At 44.6% G+C, this 15,308-nt stretch overlaps 3 protein-coding genes across 3 annotated transcripts; 1 reads left to right on the top strand and 2 right to left on the bottom strand.

Moving 5' to 3' along the window:
* Positions 1-104: 104 nt before the first annotated feature.
* rab4a (RAB4a, member RAS oncogene family) lies at positions 105-4,632 on the top strand. Its single transcript, XM_070959356.1, has 8 exons — positions 105-250; positions 808-888; positions 1,140-1,254; positions 1,601-1,663; positions 1,784-1,938; positions 2,238-2,333; positions 2,505-2,650; positions 2,840-4,632. The coding sequence occupies exons 1-7, from the start codon at positions 235-237 to the stop codon at positions 2,618-2,620; spliced, it is 642 nt and encodes a 213-aa protein (XP_070815457.1). The 5' UTR covers positions 105-234; the 3' UTR covers positions 2,621-2,650; positions 2,840-4,632.
* A 100-nt stretch (positions 4,633-4,732) lies between these two features.
* Positions 4,733-9,699, bottom strand: ccsapb (centriole, cilia and spindle-associated protein b). The gene is made up of 5 exons (XM_070959344.1): positions 9,532-9,699; positions 8,116-8,494; positions 7,918-8,034; positions 7,197-7,402; positions 4,733-7,116 (listed from the first exon to the last, which is right to left on the bottom strand). Exons 2-5 carry the CDS (start codon positions 8,483-8,485, stop codon positions 6,934-6,936), a joined length of 876 nt encoding a protein of 291 aa, XP_070815445.1. The 5' UTR covers positions 8,486-8,494; positions 9,532-9,699; the 3' UTR covers positions 4,733-6,933.
* A 1,189-nt stretch (positions 9,700-10,888) lies between these two features.
* Positions 10,889-15,050, bottom strand: acta1b (actin alpha 1, skeletal muscle b). Its single transcript, XM_070963394.1, has 7 exons — positions 14,995-15,050; positions 13,932-14,068; positions 13,009-13,333; positions 12,378-12,539; positions 11,765-11,956; positions 11,474-11,655; positions 10,889-11,315 (listed from the first exon to the last, which is right to left on the bottom strand). The coding sequence occupies exons 2-7, from the start codon at positions 14,058-14,060 to the stop codon at positions 11,172-11,174; spliced, it is 1,134 nt and encodes a 377-aa protein (XP_070819495.1). The 5' UTR covers positions 14,061-14,068; positions 14,995-15,050; the 3' UTR covers positions 10,889-11,171.
* Between the last annotated feature and the right edge of the window lie 258 nt (positions 15,051-15,308).

Here is a 15,308-nt window from a genome sequence, read left to right as displayed (position 1 = left end):
CACCTCTGGTCAATCAGCACCACCCTGTGGCAATTTAAGGTATCACAACGATCGGCCCGTTGAGGTAACTTTTATTTTGAAAATACACACCACGTACGGGAAGTCAGAGGGGAAAATCAGCTGGAATCCGCGGAAATCACCAACAGGACTATTTTCGTTTACTTAGCCAGCTATCCATCTGTCAACTTCTATTTCTCCTTCCTTCAGTCTTTCTGTCTAAACGCCACACTGGCGATGTCGGAGTCATACGGTAAGGAGGCTGTTTTGACACGTCCACAATGCTAACATCTTCATGCAGCCACAGGGACGGGATGGGGCAGGTGTGTCGAGGGAGCTTTTTCTCATCGTAAATAGATAGCTGACAGGCTAACCGAGCCGCTGCTGAAGGCTGCTGGCCTTAGAAATGCCATGTCAGCGTAAGGAACACCACAGAGGTTACACGGGAGAGTTTATCGTGGCTGTGAAGCCAAAATGTGTCGAGCTTGTAAGGTTAGAAATCCCCTCAGAGGTTAGCAGAACGGAGAGGAAGCTGACACCTGGGCACAGGGCTGGGGATGATGAAGATCTGAGCTGTATGTCCTGTAAAGTAGACTCAACACGAGGACTGTAGGGGATTCAGCTTCAGGTGATCACCATGGTGAGAGAGGGAAATGATGTAGCTTCACCATTTTATATTATTATTATTATTATTATTATTATTATTATTATTATTATTATTATTATTGGCTGTACAGCCCCACCACCATCGATATGTGCCAGTGTCAGTGTGGTTATTTGTATTATATTATTTCTGTCTTCCCACGTCAGATTTCCTGTTTAAATTCCTGGTGATTGGGAACGCTGGAACAGGCAAATCCTGCCTGCTGCACCAGTTCATAGAGAAGAGATGTAAGTCATTCAGGCGCAAGGCACCGTTCATTATTTCCTGTTCACACACAGCTGATCTGACCTCTCACGTCAGTGCACCATTGTATGATGTCTAAAAGTGCTAGAATACGTAAAACTCTGTAAGTGCAGGTGGCAATATTCATTATCTTGTACAGTGCACTTTCTTTCCTGAAAAGATGCACTGCAGGCCAATACTATCTACTGTTGCTTAATAATAATGGCAACATGCCATATTTTATTCTGTTTCCCAGTTAAGGATGAATCCAACCACACAATTGGAGTGGAGTTTGGCTCTAAGATCATCAACGTGGTCAACAAAATGGTCAAACTGCAGATTTGGGACACTGCAGGACAAGAACGGTTCAGGTAGGCTGACATCCCACCATCACAGCTAGGGGTACAGGTACTGGAGAGCTATTCACACATATGTGTGTGTGTGTGTGTGTGTGTGTGTGTGTGTGTGTGTGTGTGTGTGTGTGTGTGTGTGTGTGTGTTTGATTTAATTTTTTTCTCAGCCAACAGTGGTTATAAAGTGATCAGCCAAATTTCGTGGATGTTTTCATTTGAATGTTTACAGTTAATTTTATTGCGTATTGTTTTGAGGATTGGGAAGAATTGTAAATAGACTGTGCTTTTTCTGGTGAATGTAAGTTACCGTACAATATGTGACTGCTAACATTTGTGTTGGTGTGTGTTTGTGTGTGTGTCTCAGGTCTGTCACCAGGAGTTACTACAGAGGAGCAGCAGGAGCCCTGCTGGTCTATGATATCACCAGGTAAATCAGCCAATCACAGAACATGATTTCAGCTTATCTTGGTGTCAAGTGCTTTGACAGCTTCCCTCTCCTTTCTAAAGTGTCACTCTGCCTCTCTCTCCGTGTGTCCGTATGCTGCAGTCGAGAGACATACAACGCTCTGACCACGTGGTTGAGCGATGCCAGGATGCTCGCCAGTCAGAACATTGTCATCATCCTGTGCGGAAACAAGAAGGACCTGGATGCTGACAGGGAGGTCACGTTCCTGGAGGCTTCACGCTTTGCTCAGGAGAACGGTAAGATCAGGATCAGTCTGTGGGATTCTTTGATAATTCCTCTCAAAACCTCAAACAATAGCTAGATGAACTCACTTACTTAACTAGAAGGGAGCTCCAGGCACTGTCCTTTTATTGAGGAGGAACTTTTTAAAATTGACTGTATTGTTAAGACTACACAGAACTGAAACACTGTGTACTAGGAGCATCTGCAACTGAAATCGTGTGTGTGTGTGTGTGTGTGTGTGTGTGTGTGTGTGTGTGTGTGTGTGTGTGTGTGTGTGTGTGTGTGTGTGTGTGTGTGTGTGTGTGTGAGACAGAGCTGATGTTCCTGGAGACCAGCGCTCTGACGGGGGAGAACGTTGAAGAGGCCTTTGTCCAGTGTGCTCGGAAAATCCTCAACAAGATAGAGTCAGGTAGGAACTGCCATCCTCACCTATAACCCACATCCACGACTCCAAATCCCGTCTTATCCCGACAGGCTTAGGTATGACTCCAGAGCCCGCGCTGTAGCAGCTCTCATAGAGCAGGAGAAGCCCACCCTCTCACGCCTCTGTCTCTCTACTCATCTGGTCTCTCCTTTTCAGGGGAGCTTGATCCAGAGAGGATGGGTTCAGGCATCCAGTATGGCGACGCTGCGTTACGACAGCTTCGCTCTCCTCGCCGCGCTCAGCCTCAGGGCACCCAGGAGTGTGGCTGCTAGTGGACGCGCCCTGTGACGTGCACGGACAAGGTGAAGGGGCCAGAGTGCCTGTGTGTTTGGACTGTGTGTGCATCATGTGATGGTGATGTTTGTTTGCCGTTTGATGCCACAGAATAAGATTTCTCCGGAGAGTTTAGGAGGTGGTCGATCTGACATTGCTGCTTACATCTATGTTGTGTTTTATTTCTCTCCCTGTGTGTGTGTGTGCACGTGTTTCAGACAGGTTTGAGGGGGGCAGGGGGCAGGTCAGGTTGCTCTGCTGGTGACTCTCTGTCCTTCGACCTTCGCACAGAACCTTCAGAACCTTTTGAACCTTCATTGTCATGGCTTCACCTGCAGAGAGCCCAAAAGACTTCCTGGTCACGCTTCGCCCGCCCCCCTTACAGAACTCTGAGCATCTCCTCGGTAACCAGAGACCGCCCACCCTTCAACATTCTGCTCCACTATTGGACCAAACCCTCCCCAGCCCTGCAATCAGGGTGTGAATTACTGACGTGTATGTATCTTCGCCTCCTCTCTTCTTTCTGCTCGCCTGACCTCACACCTGCTCAGTTTAATACATGTTTGTTTTCTTACTGATCACTGTTCCCATCTTTCTCCCATCTGGACCACTTAGAGGACGAGTGGGGAAATTTGCTTCCTTACCTTTGCGTCTTTGAGTTAAACAGACAAAATAAAACGTGTTAAACCATCACTCACTACAGTATTTCTCCTTCTCCACCCACCTCCTCTGATTGCCTGTAGGTCTACTGACATTTTGCACTCCCTGTGTGCCTCTTTCACTCCTCACTCACACACTTTCTCTCTCCGTAACATGCATCCCGGCAACACTGCTGCCAAATGACACTCCATCAGCTCCTCCTTTCCCCCATCCTTTCCATTGTTTACATCCCATCCTTCTCTCTGCTGACCTGTTTCCCTGCCTGTCTGTCTTTCTCAATCCCTCCTCTTTCCCCCCGACAGCATCTTACACACTGTACAGTGTTTCTGTATATAACAGTTGACGCATGTTTTCTCAAACAGAATATCAGAGTATTTCATTATGAAGATATATTATATTAAAGTAGAAATCATATCCAGCATCTGTTCATGCTCCACTGTATTATTATCATATTAAGCTACACTGGCGACTTGTAAGCAGTATAGATGAGCAGTACTGTTTGCAGGGATTATGTTTATTTGTAAATGGGACAAGCTGATGTGGAGTATGTTACGGACTAACACGTTTGTGTGGAAAAATGCTGTTTTATCATCGGTCAAACTCATAGATTGACAAAAGCAGACGGGGGCAGCCTGAAATATCCTTAACGCACATTTGGCTTCCTGTTAATTTCAGTCATTTGGAGTGTGAACGTTACATGTCATCTTTAAAGTTACAGTGGCTCATTCAGCATTCAGGTCAATGACTTATCTGACAGTGTGACACACTTCTTTATCCAAAGCATCCCAGTTATGACTAATGTCTCCTTTATAAATGTTGCCTGTTTACATGAATGCCTCACTGGCAGCTGTGGGGTCATACCAACTGATTGCATTTGATGTTTTAGCAAAGGTGTGAAACTGATGTGTGTTTGGTTTTTATATTTCCAAAGATACTTTTTGTCCCCTGCTTTGAGCTTTGAAACAGCTCAGCGACATAAAGCTTTTGACAAAAAAACACATGCATTTTGGGAATTGTTTGAAGTTTTAGAGGTGTGTTTTGCATTGCTGTATTTAAGCAATACAACATGTTTCTGTTTTCAATGTTTTTTACATCGTTGCCCCTTGAAACAAGTCATTAAACTTTTAAATTAAGCACTCTTCACCCTGCAGAACTACTTCACATTGGATTTGATCTGATAGTAGCTTGGCTGCTCCACGTCAGTTTGCTGTCTTGTGTTTGTCATCAAGTCTTTTGTTTTTATTTATGTACATCAGTTTTTCTCGTCATTATGAGTATCATGGATTTTAATTTATTGTGTATGATAAAAGCATATGTTTTTAAAATAAAAAGTACTACAAATATAGCAGCAGTTTCTGTGTGTGTGTGTTTAATTCACATTTTTGGACATGGTCCATTATGTTATTGATGTCAGAGGTAATTTGGTAGACACGGACGGTTGATGATGAACAAACTGGTGGAAAATTGATTTATTAAAAGCTTTGCACCACATCACTTAACCTCAACAGTCTTTCCCTCAAACCATATAAAATATGTACACACAGTAAAAGCCTAAAATGTAAAGTATCATGGAATTTAACAGTATTTTGTAATTGTTACATCCTTTTTCTCATCTGTAAATTAGATCAATTCAGAAAGTTCAAAAAGTTCAGTACTTCTGGTGACTTGTTGGTCATAACTTCTATTTCTTCTACATCACCCGTGATGCAAATTTGTAAATGGGATGTCCATCCCAATATACAGGAATATTTAATTTACCACTACCACATTACATAATAAACCTAGAAAAATTGTATGACAAGTATAGGAACTCCTCACCAAACATGAGATGTCTCTACAGTATAAAGAGGATCGAACCTATGAAGTTTGGTCTCATGAACTAATGCACATTTAGAAATGAGCTATATTGCTCCAGTCCTGCTTTCTAAGATTGTCAAAGTTCACCACATGTAACTTTTAAATATCTAAAGTATAATATTGCACAAAATGTCACATCTGTTCCTGGGACTAAAAACATTGAAAAACTAAATTAATACAAAAGCAAGTGATGTAATACTGACCACAGAGCTGCAACAACCAAACAAATATTTAGAAAAATATTAAAATGTCCAAATGTAAAGCACAGGCAGCATCCCATCATCCCAGCCTCTGTTCTGCACAATATTCACATCAATAATTTTGGGTGTAAAGACAAATAAAAAACCTGAAGTCTGACTTCATCACCATTGCTGACACAAGGAGTGACGGTTTCCATGATGAAACCCAATGTGGTGGAAAGACATAAACATACAAACAAATATACAAATTCAACATATGGATTAATTACAGGTATTACAGTCAGGTATTCTGTACAAATGGCTCAAAGTGCTGTTTGATTTGGTTATGCTTTAAAGCGTCTGCTACTTCAACCAGTGAGCAGTCATGTAATGTGTGCTCATTTATTTCTGACTGAAGGTAACTTAGGCATCATCTTAATGTCCATCGTTGTTATGGTGTCACCTTTGGTTCTAAAGCATAATCCCGGACGATGATGATCAAAACATTTGGCCTCAACAATAAACATTTGAACAGTGAATGCATAACACAGACACACTGTCACACAGTCATCCAATGGCTTTAAAAGTCAGATGCCTCTGTTTTCACACTGCAATAGCACCAGATCGATTGATTAACATACAACAACAACAACAACAAAAAATTAAACAACAAACATGTGTTGTTAGGAAGCTATTTGAAGACTGTGTCTTTGCACACAGTTTGACTGTGAGTGCAGAGCGTGAGTGGCTGTTTCTTCCTCAGTCAGCTGGGATCAGTCCATGAATTGTTAAACCGTTCAATCCACAAGAGCAGGTTTAAGTGATCTGAAAAGCTGCGAAAGTCTTAAAGAGACATAATTCTGTATGTCACTGAATACTTGAAAGAAAAATGCCTATCCACATCAAAAGCTGCAAAGGTCAGAGAAAAACTGTAATTATCTGAACACAATACACACTCTGTCTGTTAGGTTTTGTCTACACGTGTATAATAAGTGTATGTACATTCTTCATGTAAGTGGTCTCACGTTTTATCTCTAAGTTTTTGTTCTGTAAAGGCAGCTGAGTCTCTTCAGACATGGTGCCATGTACCCCTGTGAGAGACTAAGGCTCTTTGATCCCTGTATGAAGAATACAGGCACATTTCATGTCGCCTGTCTTTAAAGGGAATGCGTCAAACTATGGCTGCATTTTCCGCTCATCAAAATATCTGTCTACGATAGACGTATCAATTCATTTCAAATGTACTTTCAAATGATTTCTTTCGAGAGTCACCTCTACCCTGCAAAATGTCTTTTCTTGTATATATCAAAATTGATTTATATAAAAAACACTAAGCCACATTGTGAATTTAAAAGTTCAAGGTTTTGTCAGTTTACATCCTGAATGCAATACATATCGATTCCTGTGCTCTCTTCTACCTCTGTGAGTTTTTTAAGTTCAGGGGTGAAGGGTAATAATGGCTTTATTTCTGTATAGCTGGAATCACCTTGATGTATGAGGTTCTGCTGTGTGTGTGTGTGTGTGTGTGTGTGTGTGTGTGTGTGTGTGTGTGTGTGTGTGTGTGTGTGTGTGTGTGTGCGTGTGCGTGTGCGTGTGTGTGTGTGTGTGTGTGTGTCTTATCGGGAGCGAGCAGAGAAGCAGCGCATGTACTCAGTGAGCCAGGGGTTGAACTCCGGTTGAACCAGCCTCCTGGCTTTGTCCAGATCGGCAGACTTGGCTCTCCGGCGCTCCGTCCTCTGGGTCTGGATCAGACGCTCCACCTCCCGCCTGGTCTTTGCACGTAGAGCTGACTCATGGATCTACAAGGAAAATGAAGATCGCTGTCAGTTTCTTCAGCTTGCCACAGACAGATCTACAGAGCGACAGACAGAATGATGACCTCGTTCGTGGAAGCTGCAGGGCCAACATTGTGTGTCTTCCTGCCTGCGATGTCTGCGTCCTTCTCTCCTGAACCGTACAGAGCAAAAGGATGTCTGCTGTCCTTACTGTCCTCCCTGGGCTGCCGTGCCGGAGCAGGCCTGACCCGCTGGGATTGTTTTGAGGATGTGGGGGGTTTACTCTGCTGTGGTCCACCCATGTCCCTCTCTACAAGCAGAGAAGACGAAGCAGCATTAAAAAACCAAGAGCAGAGAAAGTTAAGATGGAGGATCAAGTCTGTTAGCTGTTAAAGAATCATTCTGACTGATAATGGCAATAGATACAAATGTACATACAGTAACTTTCTTGGAGAAAGAAATATTGCTATGATGCTGGATTTATTCATCAATGTGCAGGACTCCTAGCTTGAAACTCTCTTTGCTCAGGCTAAGTATCATTTGAATTGCTGTGACACCAGTGCTGATAGAAGTGTCAGTACTGATACTACAAAGATGTATCTAAACATGGAGTATTACAAACGTTTTCCTGCAAAATCTGCTTTTCATTTAAGAAACCAAAGTCTCAAATAATAAATGTTGTCTGAACACAAGCAGTCGCACAAAAGCTTCAGCTAAATGATATTCCCTTATTGTTCTTCCCTTCTGCTCACATCAGCATGGCGCTCCAGGCTTCAGCCTCTCTTTGACATGTATCTCTTCATTCTGACTCCATCTTTGAATTACCTCTGTTGTGCTCCCTGCGCGGGGCTGTTCGCTGTCTGCTGCCTCTGCTGCCGGCTCTCTGCTCCTCTCTCTCCTCCTCTGGTGCTCTTGTCTCTCTGGCACCTTCACGCTGTGAGCCTGGATGTCATCATATGGTAAGGTACATGCACGCCAATGTGTTCTCCAGTGTTTCAATCATATTCATGACTCATTTTTTACCATGGGCTGCAGACTGTAGAGCTGACACATTCTCCTCCTCCTCCTCCTCTTCCTCCTCTTGAAGGGGAAGCCTGGGTACAGCCGCTGTGGCTCTGTCCATCCTCGCCCCCTCACACTGCTCCAGCTTGGCCTCTGTCCGGTCCCTGCTGGTCTCAGCGCGCACCTGGTTCTTACTGGGAGGAAGGGGGCTTCTTCCCCCAGAGTCTGAATCAGTGTCGGAGCCACTCCAGAACCAGGGGTTGTGTGTGTGCTCCAGCAGCCTGCGGGTCAGCCTGTACCTCAGCATCTCCTCGTAACACTTAGTGTACGTCTCCCATTTGGGGTCTTTGAATTTCTTCATGTACTCCGAGCGGATCCTCTTAGTCACCATCTTGTCGCTCTTTGAAGTGAAAACCAAAGACGAACCACAAAGCTGAAAAACTCGAACTCTATCAAAGGCTAACGTTGTTACACAGGCACAACAGCTCTGTGAGATAAGAAATATGTAGTACGTTGCCAAAACACTGTTAGAAGCTTAAACAAAGGCCTCCAAAACACAAGCCGCGACGTTATTCCTCACGCGCTGTTCGTTCACGTTTGGTCACACCGCCAGACATTTAAACCATAATGTAAAGACAGTTAAAACCAATGGTAGAGCAGCTCGAGGCTTCCCCGGGTCAAACAACCCGCCCACTTCCTCCTCTATCCGTGCAGGGATTGGTTCGGGACACCCATGGCTGGCTCGCCTCGCTCAGCGCCAGGGGTGAAGATAAAAATCTAGTTTTTAGGGAATCACACACACTGCAACACCTGCGCCGCAAACTCGGTCGGCGTTTTACTGTGAAAATGGCGAATGAGAGTTTGATTGACCGTTACAAAGCCAACTGCAGAAATCTCTTGAACGTGATGACGCAACTGCCATTCCATCCTCTGATTGGCTCCAGCGATGTAAGCGACTGTTGAATACTCCAAATTAAAGGTCAGCTGGAATCACTGTATGTATGAAAACTCTCCAGCCTCTAAAACCAATTTCCCTGCAAATCATTGCAATCTTATTTCCTTGTTGCTGGAATATGATATTTTTGTATCCGATCGATCAAAAAAAAAAAAAAAATTGTATTAAATTGTCATCACGGACTGTATCATGTTAGGCTATTGCATTGTAACAAATATAAATGTATTGATCAATCAGAAGCTCGTTGCTCCATTTCAAATCATCATAACAAATGTCCCCGTGTCATTTATAGATGTGTTTTGAACATACGGTAATACGGAGTGCGTATAATCACCTGTCAGCGCACGCACATAATTATACGCCTAAACGCAGCCTAAAATCTCACTGACAATCCATCGACTCTCGTCTACCACAGTCAGAGGCCTGACAGCAGAAATCCAGGGCTGTAAGAGTCTAATTTTATGTACGGTAAATATACTTACACTGGGGTCGGATTTCACGGAAGCAGAGCAGGACAGATGGCGTCCTCGGCGCTGTTGTAATCACAGGCTGCGTCTCTTAGCTCCGCCCGCTTCAAGACGTTTAAAAAAAACAAAAACAAAAAAAACCCCTGAACACTGAACACACCCGCAACAGGTGGTCCCGGCAGTGATGTCAGGAATGCGGTCAAAGTGGTTATGAGCCATTTGTCTGGTAATGGTCTCTATCGGATGGTAAAATAGAATTAAAAGACTCTGTTTTATTGTGTTCAGCCACCATGCACAGATTCAAAGGGCTTAATTAAGTAACTTGTTGCGTCTTAAATTATGCTGAAGCGCTTTACTCTGCAACTAATTGCAGCTGAATATTCATATATACGTTTAAGTTTGTCTTTTGTAGTCCTAACTGCTCGAGAGGAGGTTGAGAAACCTTGGGTACCAAAAAAAATAAAATAAAATAAATAAATAAATAAATAAAAAGGGCTGTCTTATTTTAGGTCACATAGCAGGTCAGTGGGGTGGTGTCAATGATGTGGGCCCAGGGTGGTGCGCGCCCAGCACGCCCCTTTGTCTCACTAAGCTCGGACCCTAACTCCACACCCACACAACCTGATGAGCTTCTATGCATATAAGGTAGGACTGCGGAGATGCCCGCTGGGTCTGGTTTTGTCTAAAGATGGTCTGGGGGGTCGGGGCTGCGCAGGGCAGGCAGCTCAACGGGATTCAGAGCCGGGTGTCGGGTGTCCCATGCTACTGATCCACTCGGTCTAAAGCGGAGCTGCTGCTGCTGCCCGGGCACATTCCTGGCAAGTCAAACTCCGACTGTCGGAGCTTGGTGGCGTGCCTTTCACTACCTCTGTCACCCAGCAGCCGTCAACCATCAGCACATGGGACACAGAGAGACAACCTGTCTCTCACCCATCCATTACACAGGGTGCCGTGAAAACGCCCCCATAGACCTTTATGAGCTTCTCCTTCTACCTGATCAGCTGATTAGTTTGGGGGATAGCGGCAGTGTGTGTCATACAGTGGCTTTGTCAAGTAGCTGAGACAAGCCTCTCCTGGCTTTAATAGTTCTAATGGTTTCGTTTTTGTTTTTTCCAAGCTGGATTCCTAAATATTGAATTTCCCGATGGAATTGCATTTGTATGGCTATGGAGGGAAATGTTTGATTTGCACCTTTTAAATGTTTCAAATCATCAACATCCCAGTATTTCCATTGCAATTTCAACTAAAGCTGTTGTTTTTTAATCCTCTCTCACTACCCTCCCTCTAATAGAAAAACCAACCAGGATCAGAAATACCAAATAATGGACTTTAATAAATTATCAATATGTATATACACTTACATTCACATGTGTTGGGCAACATGTTGTTGTTATTTTTTTATTAAAGTTTTTTGGATGGATGCATGGTTCAGTGATGGTCTTTCACAGCCTCTCTCCGTGCAACACAGACAACAGACAGCTATAAAATATGCAAATTTTGAAAGGATAACAAAATGCATATAAATGTCAACAGCGCAGACAGAAAGTCCATTGACAGCAGAGTGTTGCTGTGCCGCAGAGGTCGATCCTCCTTCTCGCTTGATCTCCAGATAGCTGGTGGTGTAATTGATGGAGATGAAGGAGAAGATGGAGGATTTAGAAGCACTTCCTGTGGACAATGCTGGGGCCGGCCTCGTCGTACTCCTGCTTGGAGATCCACATCTGCTGGAAGGTGGACAGGGAAGCCAGGATAGAGCCACCGATCCAGACGGAGTACTTCCTCTCGGGAGGGGCAATGATCTGGAGGAGAAGGAGGGGGAGAAAGTCGATCAGCAAAGTGCCAGGGCTTAGTACTCATATCATTTGTTCAGTAGATTCTTGTGCGTAATTATCGATTCATGCGTAAAACCTTCCTAGTTTGGGATAAATTGTAATGCTTTTGTTGTTATATTATGTACCTTGATCTTCATGGTGCTGGGGGCCAGAGCAGTGATCTCCTTCTGCATACGGTCAGCAATACCAGGGTACATGGTGGTACCACCAGAGAGCACATTGTTGGCGTACAGATCCTTACGGATGTCAATGTCGCACTTCATGATGCTGTTGTAAGCGGTCTCATGGATGCCAGCAGACTCCATACCTAGTCAGGTGAGAGGGACAAGTGTTTAGAGGGGGAGGGGCTTCCAGGTTGCCACAGTATTTCCAATGCTGTTCGTTAATGAAAAAGAATGAGGAATTATCTGACGTACCGATGAAGGAAGGCTGGAAGAGGGTCTCGGGGCAACGGAACCTCTCGTTACCGATGGTGATGACCTGACCGTCGGGAAGCTCGTAGCTCTTCTCCAGGGAAGAGGAGGAGGCAGCGGTGGCCATCTCGTTCTCGAAGTCCAGAGCCACATAGCACAGCTTCTCCTTGATGTCACGCACGATCTCACGCTCGGCTGCGGGGGGACAAGTTGATGAGATATTATTCAAAGAGCCGAGAGCGCAGACACCGTGTGCGTAATGGCAAAACTAAGTCAGTAGGCTGAACTACGAAAGTTACATGAAGTTACAGAAACATCTGAAGCAGAAAAATGTCTGCTTCTGATATTAAATGACACACTTTTTAGCCTTTGTCTTTGCGCAAAACTGTCATTAAATGGTACGTGAATCTTTGTTGTTATTGTTGTTCGTAAGGCTGCTGTCAGATCTAGTTGTTAAGTATAGCATATTTTCCCAAAAACTACTGGTAAAGGAAATGTGAAGTTATGATAGTCATTTAGGTTCTATTTTGCTATAAAGTGCCGGCCTAAAAAGTGGTCGCGGCGGATGATTTGCTTCTTTCTTTCAGGTGCTCTGCTATTGGAGCAAGTTCCTCACCGGTGGTAACGAAGGAGTAGCCACGCTCAGTCAGGATCTTCATCAGGTAGTCGGTAAGATCGCGACCAGCCAGGTCCAGACGCATGATGGCGTGGGGCAGAGCGTAACCCTCATAGACTGGGACGTTGTGGGTCACACCATCACCAGCATCCAGCACAATACCTGAAGAGAGGCAAGGCGGGAGTTTAGTAAAGTCCAGGTGACAAAATACGTAAAACATTTCAATCTTGTGCGTATATGTGTGGCTAAAGTGTGTGCACGGAGGACGATTTACAAATACATACTTAATGTATATATCATACGAGCTATGAAAAAACATAAACAGTGCCAGAAAGGCTGGTCGACTGTGCGTAAATGTTGTGCGCAAAAGCGGGATCGGCGCATCAACAGCTAAATGATTATAATGTATTGTGGTTGTTACATAAGTTTATCAGTTACATTAACAAGGCGTCTGCCTATTTGTATCTCTCTCTCTCTCTCTCTCTCTCTCTCTCTCTCTCTCTCTCTCTCTCTCTCTCTCTCTCTCTCTCTCTCTCTCTCTCTCTCTCTCTCTCTCTCTGTATGTATGTATGTATATTTAGGAGGTTGCATCCGTGCTGCGAGCCGCAGCTGTTTGATGCTGTCAGCTTACCAGTGGTACGACCGGAAGCGTACAGGGACAGCACAGCCTGGATGGCCACATACATGGCTGGGACGTTGAAGGTCTCAAACATGATCTGGGTCATCTTCTCTCTGTTGGCCTTGGGGTTCAGGGGGGCCTCAGTGAGCAGGGTGGGGTGCTCCTCGGGGGCCACTCTCAGCTCGTTGTAGAAGGTGTGGTGCCAGATCTTCTCCATGTCGTCCCAGTTGGTGATGATACCGTGCTCAATGGGGTACTTCAGAGTCAGGATACCCCTCTTGCTCTGGGCCTCGTCGCCGACGTAGGAGTCCTTCTGACCCATACCGACCATGACACCCTGAAGGGGGAGGAGAGGGCAAGATAATAGAGAGGTTATGTCAAATAATCCAAACAGAGGTATGACCTTCTTCTGGCTAGATTAAAGTCTTTAGTGTGTAGTGCCAAAGGCATGTTGATCATGGCGCGAATGTGCCAAATAGCAGTGTGGGTCACAGAGAGACAGACACAGAGCAATTGTGTGACTGTCATTTCTTCTGTGACTAATTTAGTCTCAAAGAGTTAAAGGCCACATTGCTGCTGGTAAACGGAGCCAAAATTACACGGCTGAAGATACACAATGCCACACTGTTATCAGCTAACCTTCCACCATCTAATCGCTCAAAACACTAAATATGATATAAACTAAAGTATTAAAATCTCAGTTGAATACGTTTTTCACTCCAATGGGATGCCTCAGCCAAAATATTGTACACCTGCCTGAACAAATGGACAGTTTTGTTGTAAAATTTGTGTAAACTGTATTTTTCTGTATTGGAAAATGAATTGGCTGAGGTGTAATTATTTCTGTAACTGAGAATTTTCGTTTTCATTAACTACAATCCTGTTTTCCAATTCGCAGCTTTTTATATTGTATGAGGATTTTCTCTGCTGTTTACCTGGTGACGGGGGCGGCCGACGATGGAGGGGAACACGGCCCTGGGGGCATCGTCTCCGGCAAAGCCAGCCTTCACAAGACCGGAGCCGTTGTCGCACACAAGGGCGGTAGTCTCATCGTCGTCACACATGATGGCTTCTGTAAGAGAGGAGCGGAGGAAAAAAAAGAGTTCAGATCACTAAATTCACACGGCGATACAAACTGAATGTGACAAAAAAATAATAAAAAAAAAAACTTTTAAAGGATTACTGTGTTTCAGCCGTTTGTTTCTTGAAAGCTCACACTTAATTATGAAGATTAAAAGACTAAAATTATTTCAATGTGTACTGGAGCACGCTCAGGGCCATGTCTTGCGCTAAATGTGCACATGGCACACTGACACCTGGCCATTACGCATGGCGTTTAAGCCTGCATAAACCTAAAAAATCACATTGAAAGTGAACAATATAGAACTAAACGACTTATTCTCTTCAGATATTTGACGAGTCTCGACTAATTGATCTTTATATTATTCTAATTTGGTGAGCGTGAACCTGAGCAAAATCAAACATCTAAGGTGGTCTAATATTCAGTGAAATCTACAAGCACTGTCTTTGACACATCATCACCTTTTTCAGGTAAACTATCCTGGTTTTAACTGATCTGAAGGCGCATTGCGTCTTGCTGCATCAGCACCTTCAGGATTCAGTGTTACTCCTCTGAAGATGCTGAAGTCAGTCTGCTCTGCTTTTTCTATCTACCCATGTACCTATCCACGGTCCTCAGACCTGACAGTTCAGATAAGAGCTTCTCTTGTCCAGCACTGAATTTCTATGCTATCTCAGCCTATTATTTACAAATTGTTGCCTTCTCCTTCTGTTTCAGGGCTCCTACAGTCTAGTCTATCCTCCAAAGGAATTGCCCATGTTGCTTCCAGTAGTATCTGGTCCTAGGCGTCCTGTCCCTGGCTGTCCTGCCTAACTTCTGCTCCAGCAGATGCTCCAATGTTGTTCTGGTTACGGCCTAGTCTGATGTCCCAACCTGGATGTGCGGCTTCAGGAGTGGCCGGTCCTATAGGGTCTTACCTTAAGGGAGTGTCTGCGGCTCGGAGAGAATGACCCAACCAGTGCTGCTGCTGAACCAGCTACAGTCCTCTGTGCTGCCTGTCCACCTTATATACTGAGCCTCCACCATTCACAAACCTCAGCACTGGCCCCCATCCCGGCCCTCTGCCATATTAGGACGCTGACAGGCCGAGGATGAGGAGTGGGAGGAGGGAGGGGCGCAGCAAGGAGGCGCGCCTCGCTTAAGGAAAGAGGGAGCTCCATCCATCAGGATCCAGGAGAGGATCAGGAGTGACGCTGCGCGCGCCCGACCAGGAGAGAGCGTGCGCCATATA

Source organism: Chaetodon trifascialis, chromosome 1, assembly GCF_039877785.1.
Source record: "Chaetodon trifascialis isolate fChaTrf1 chromosome 1, fChaTrf1.hap1, whole genome shotgun sequence".
NCBI lineage: Eukaryota > Metazoa > Chordata > Actinopteri > Chaetodontiformes > Chaetodontidae > Chaetodon > Chaetodon trifascialis.
This window is presented reverse-complemented; position numbering and strand designations above follow the sequence as displayed.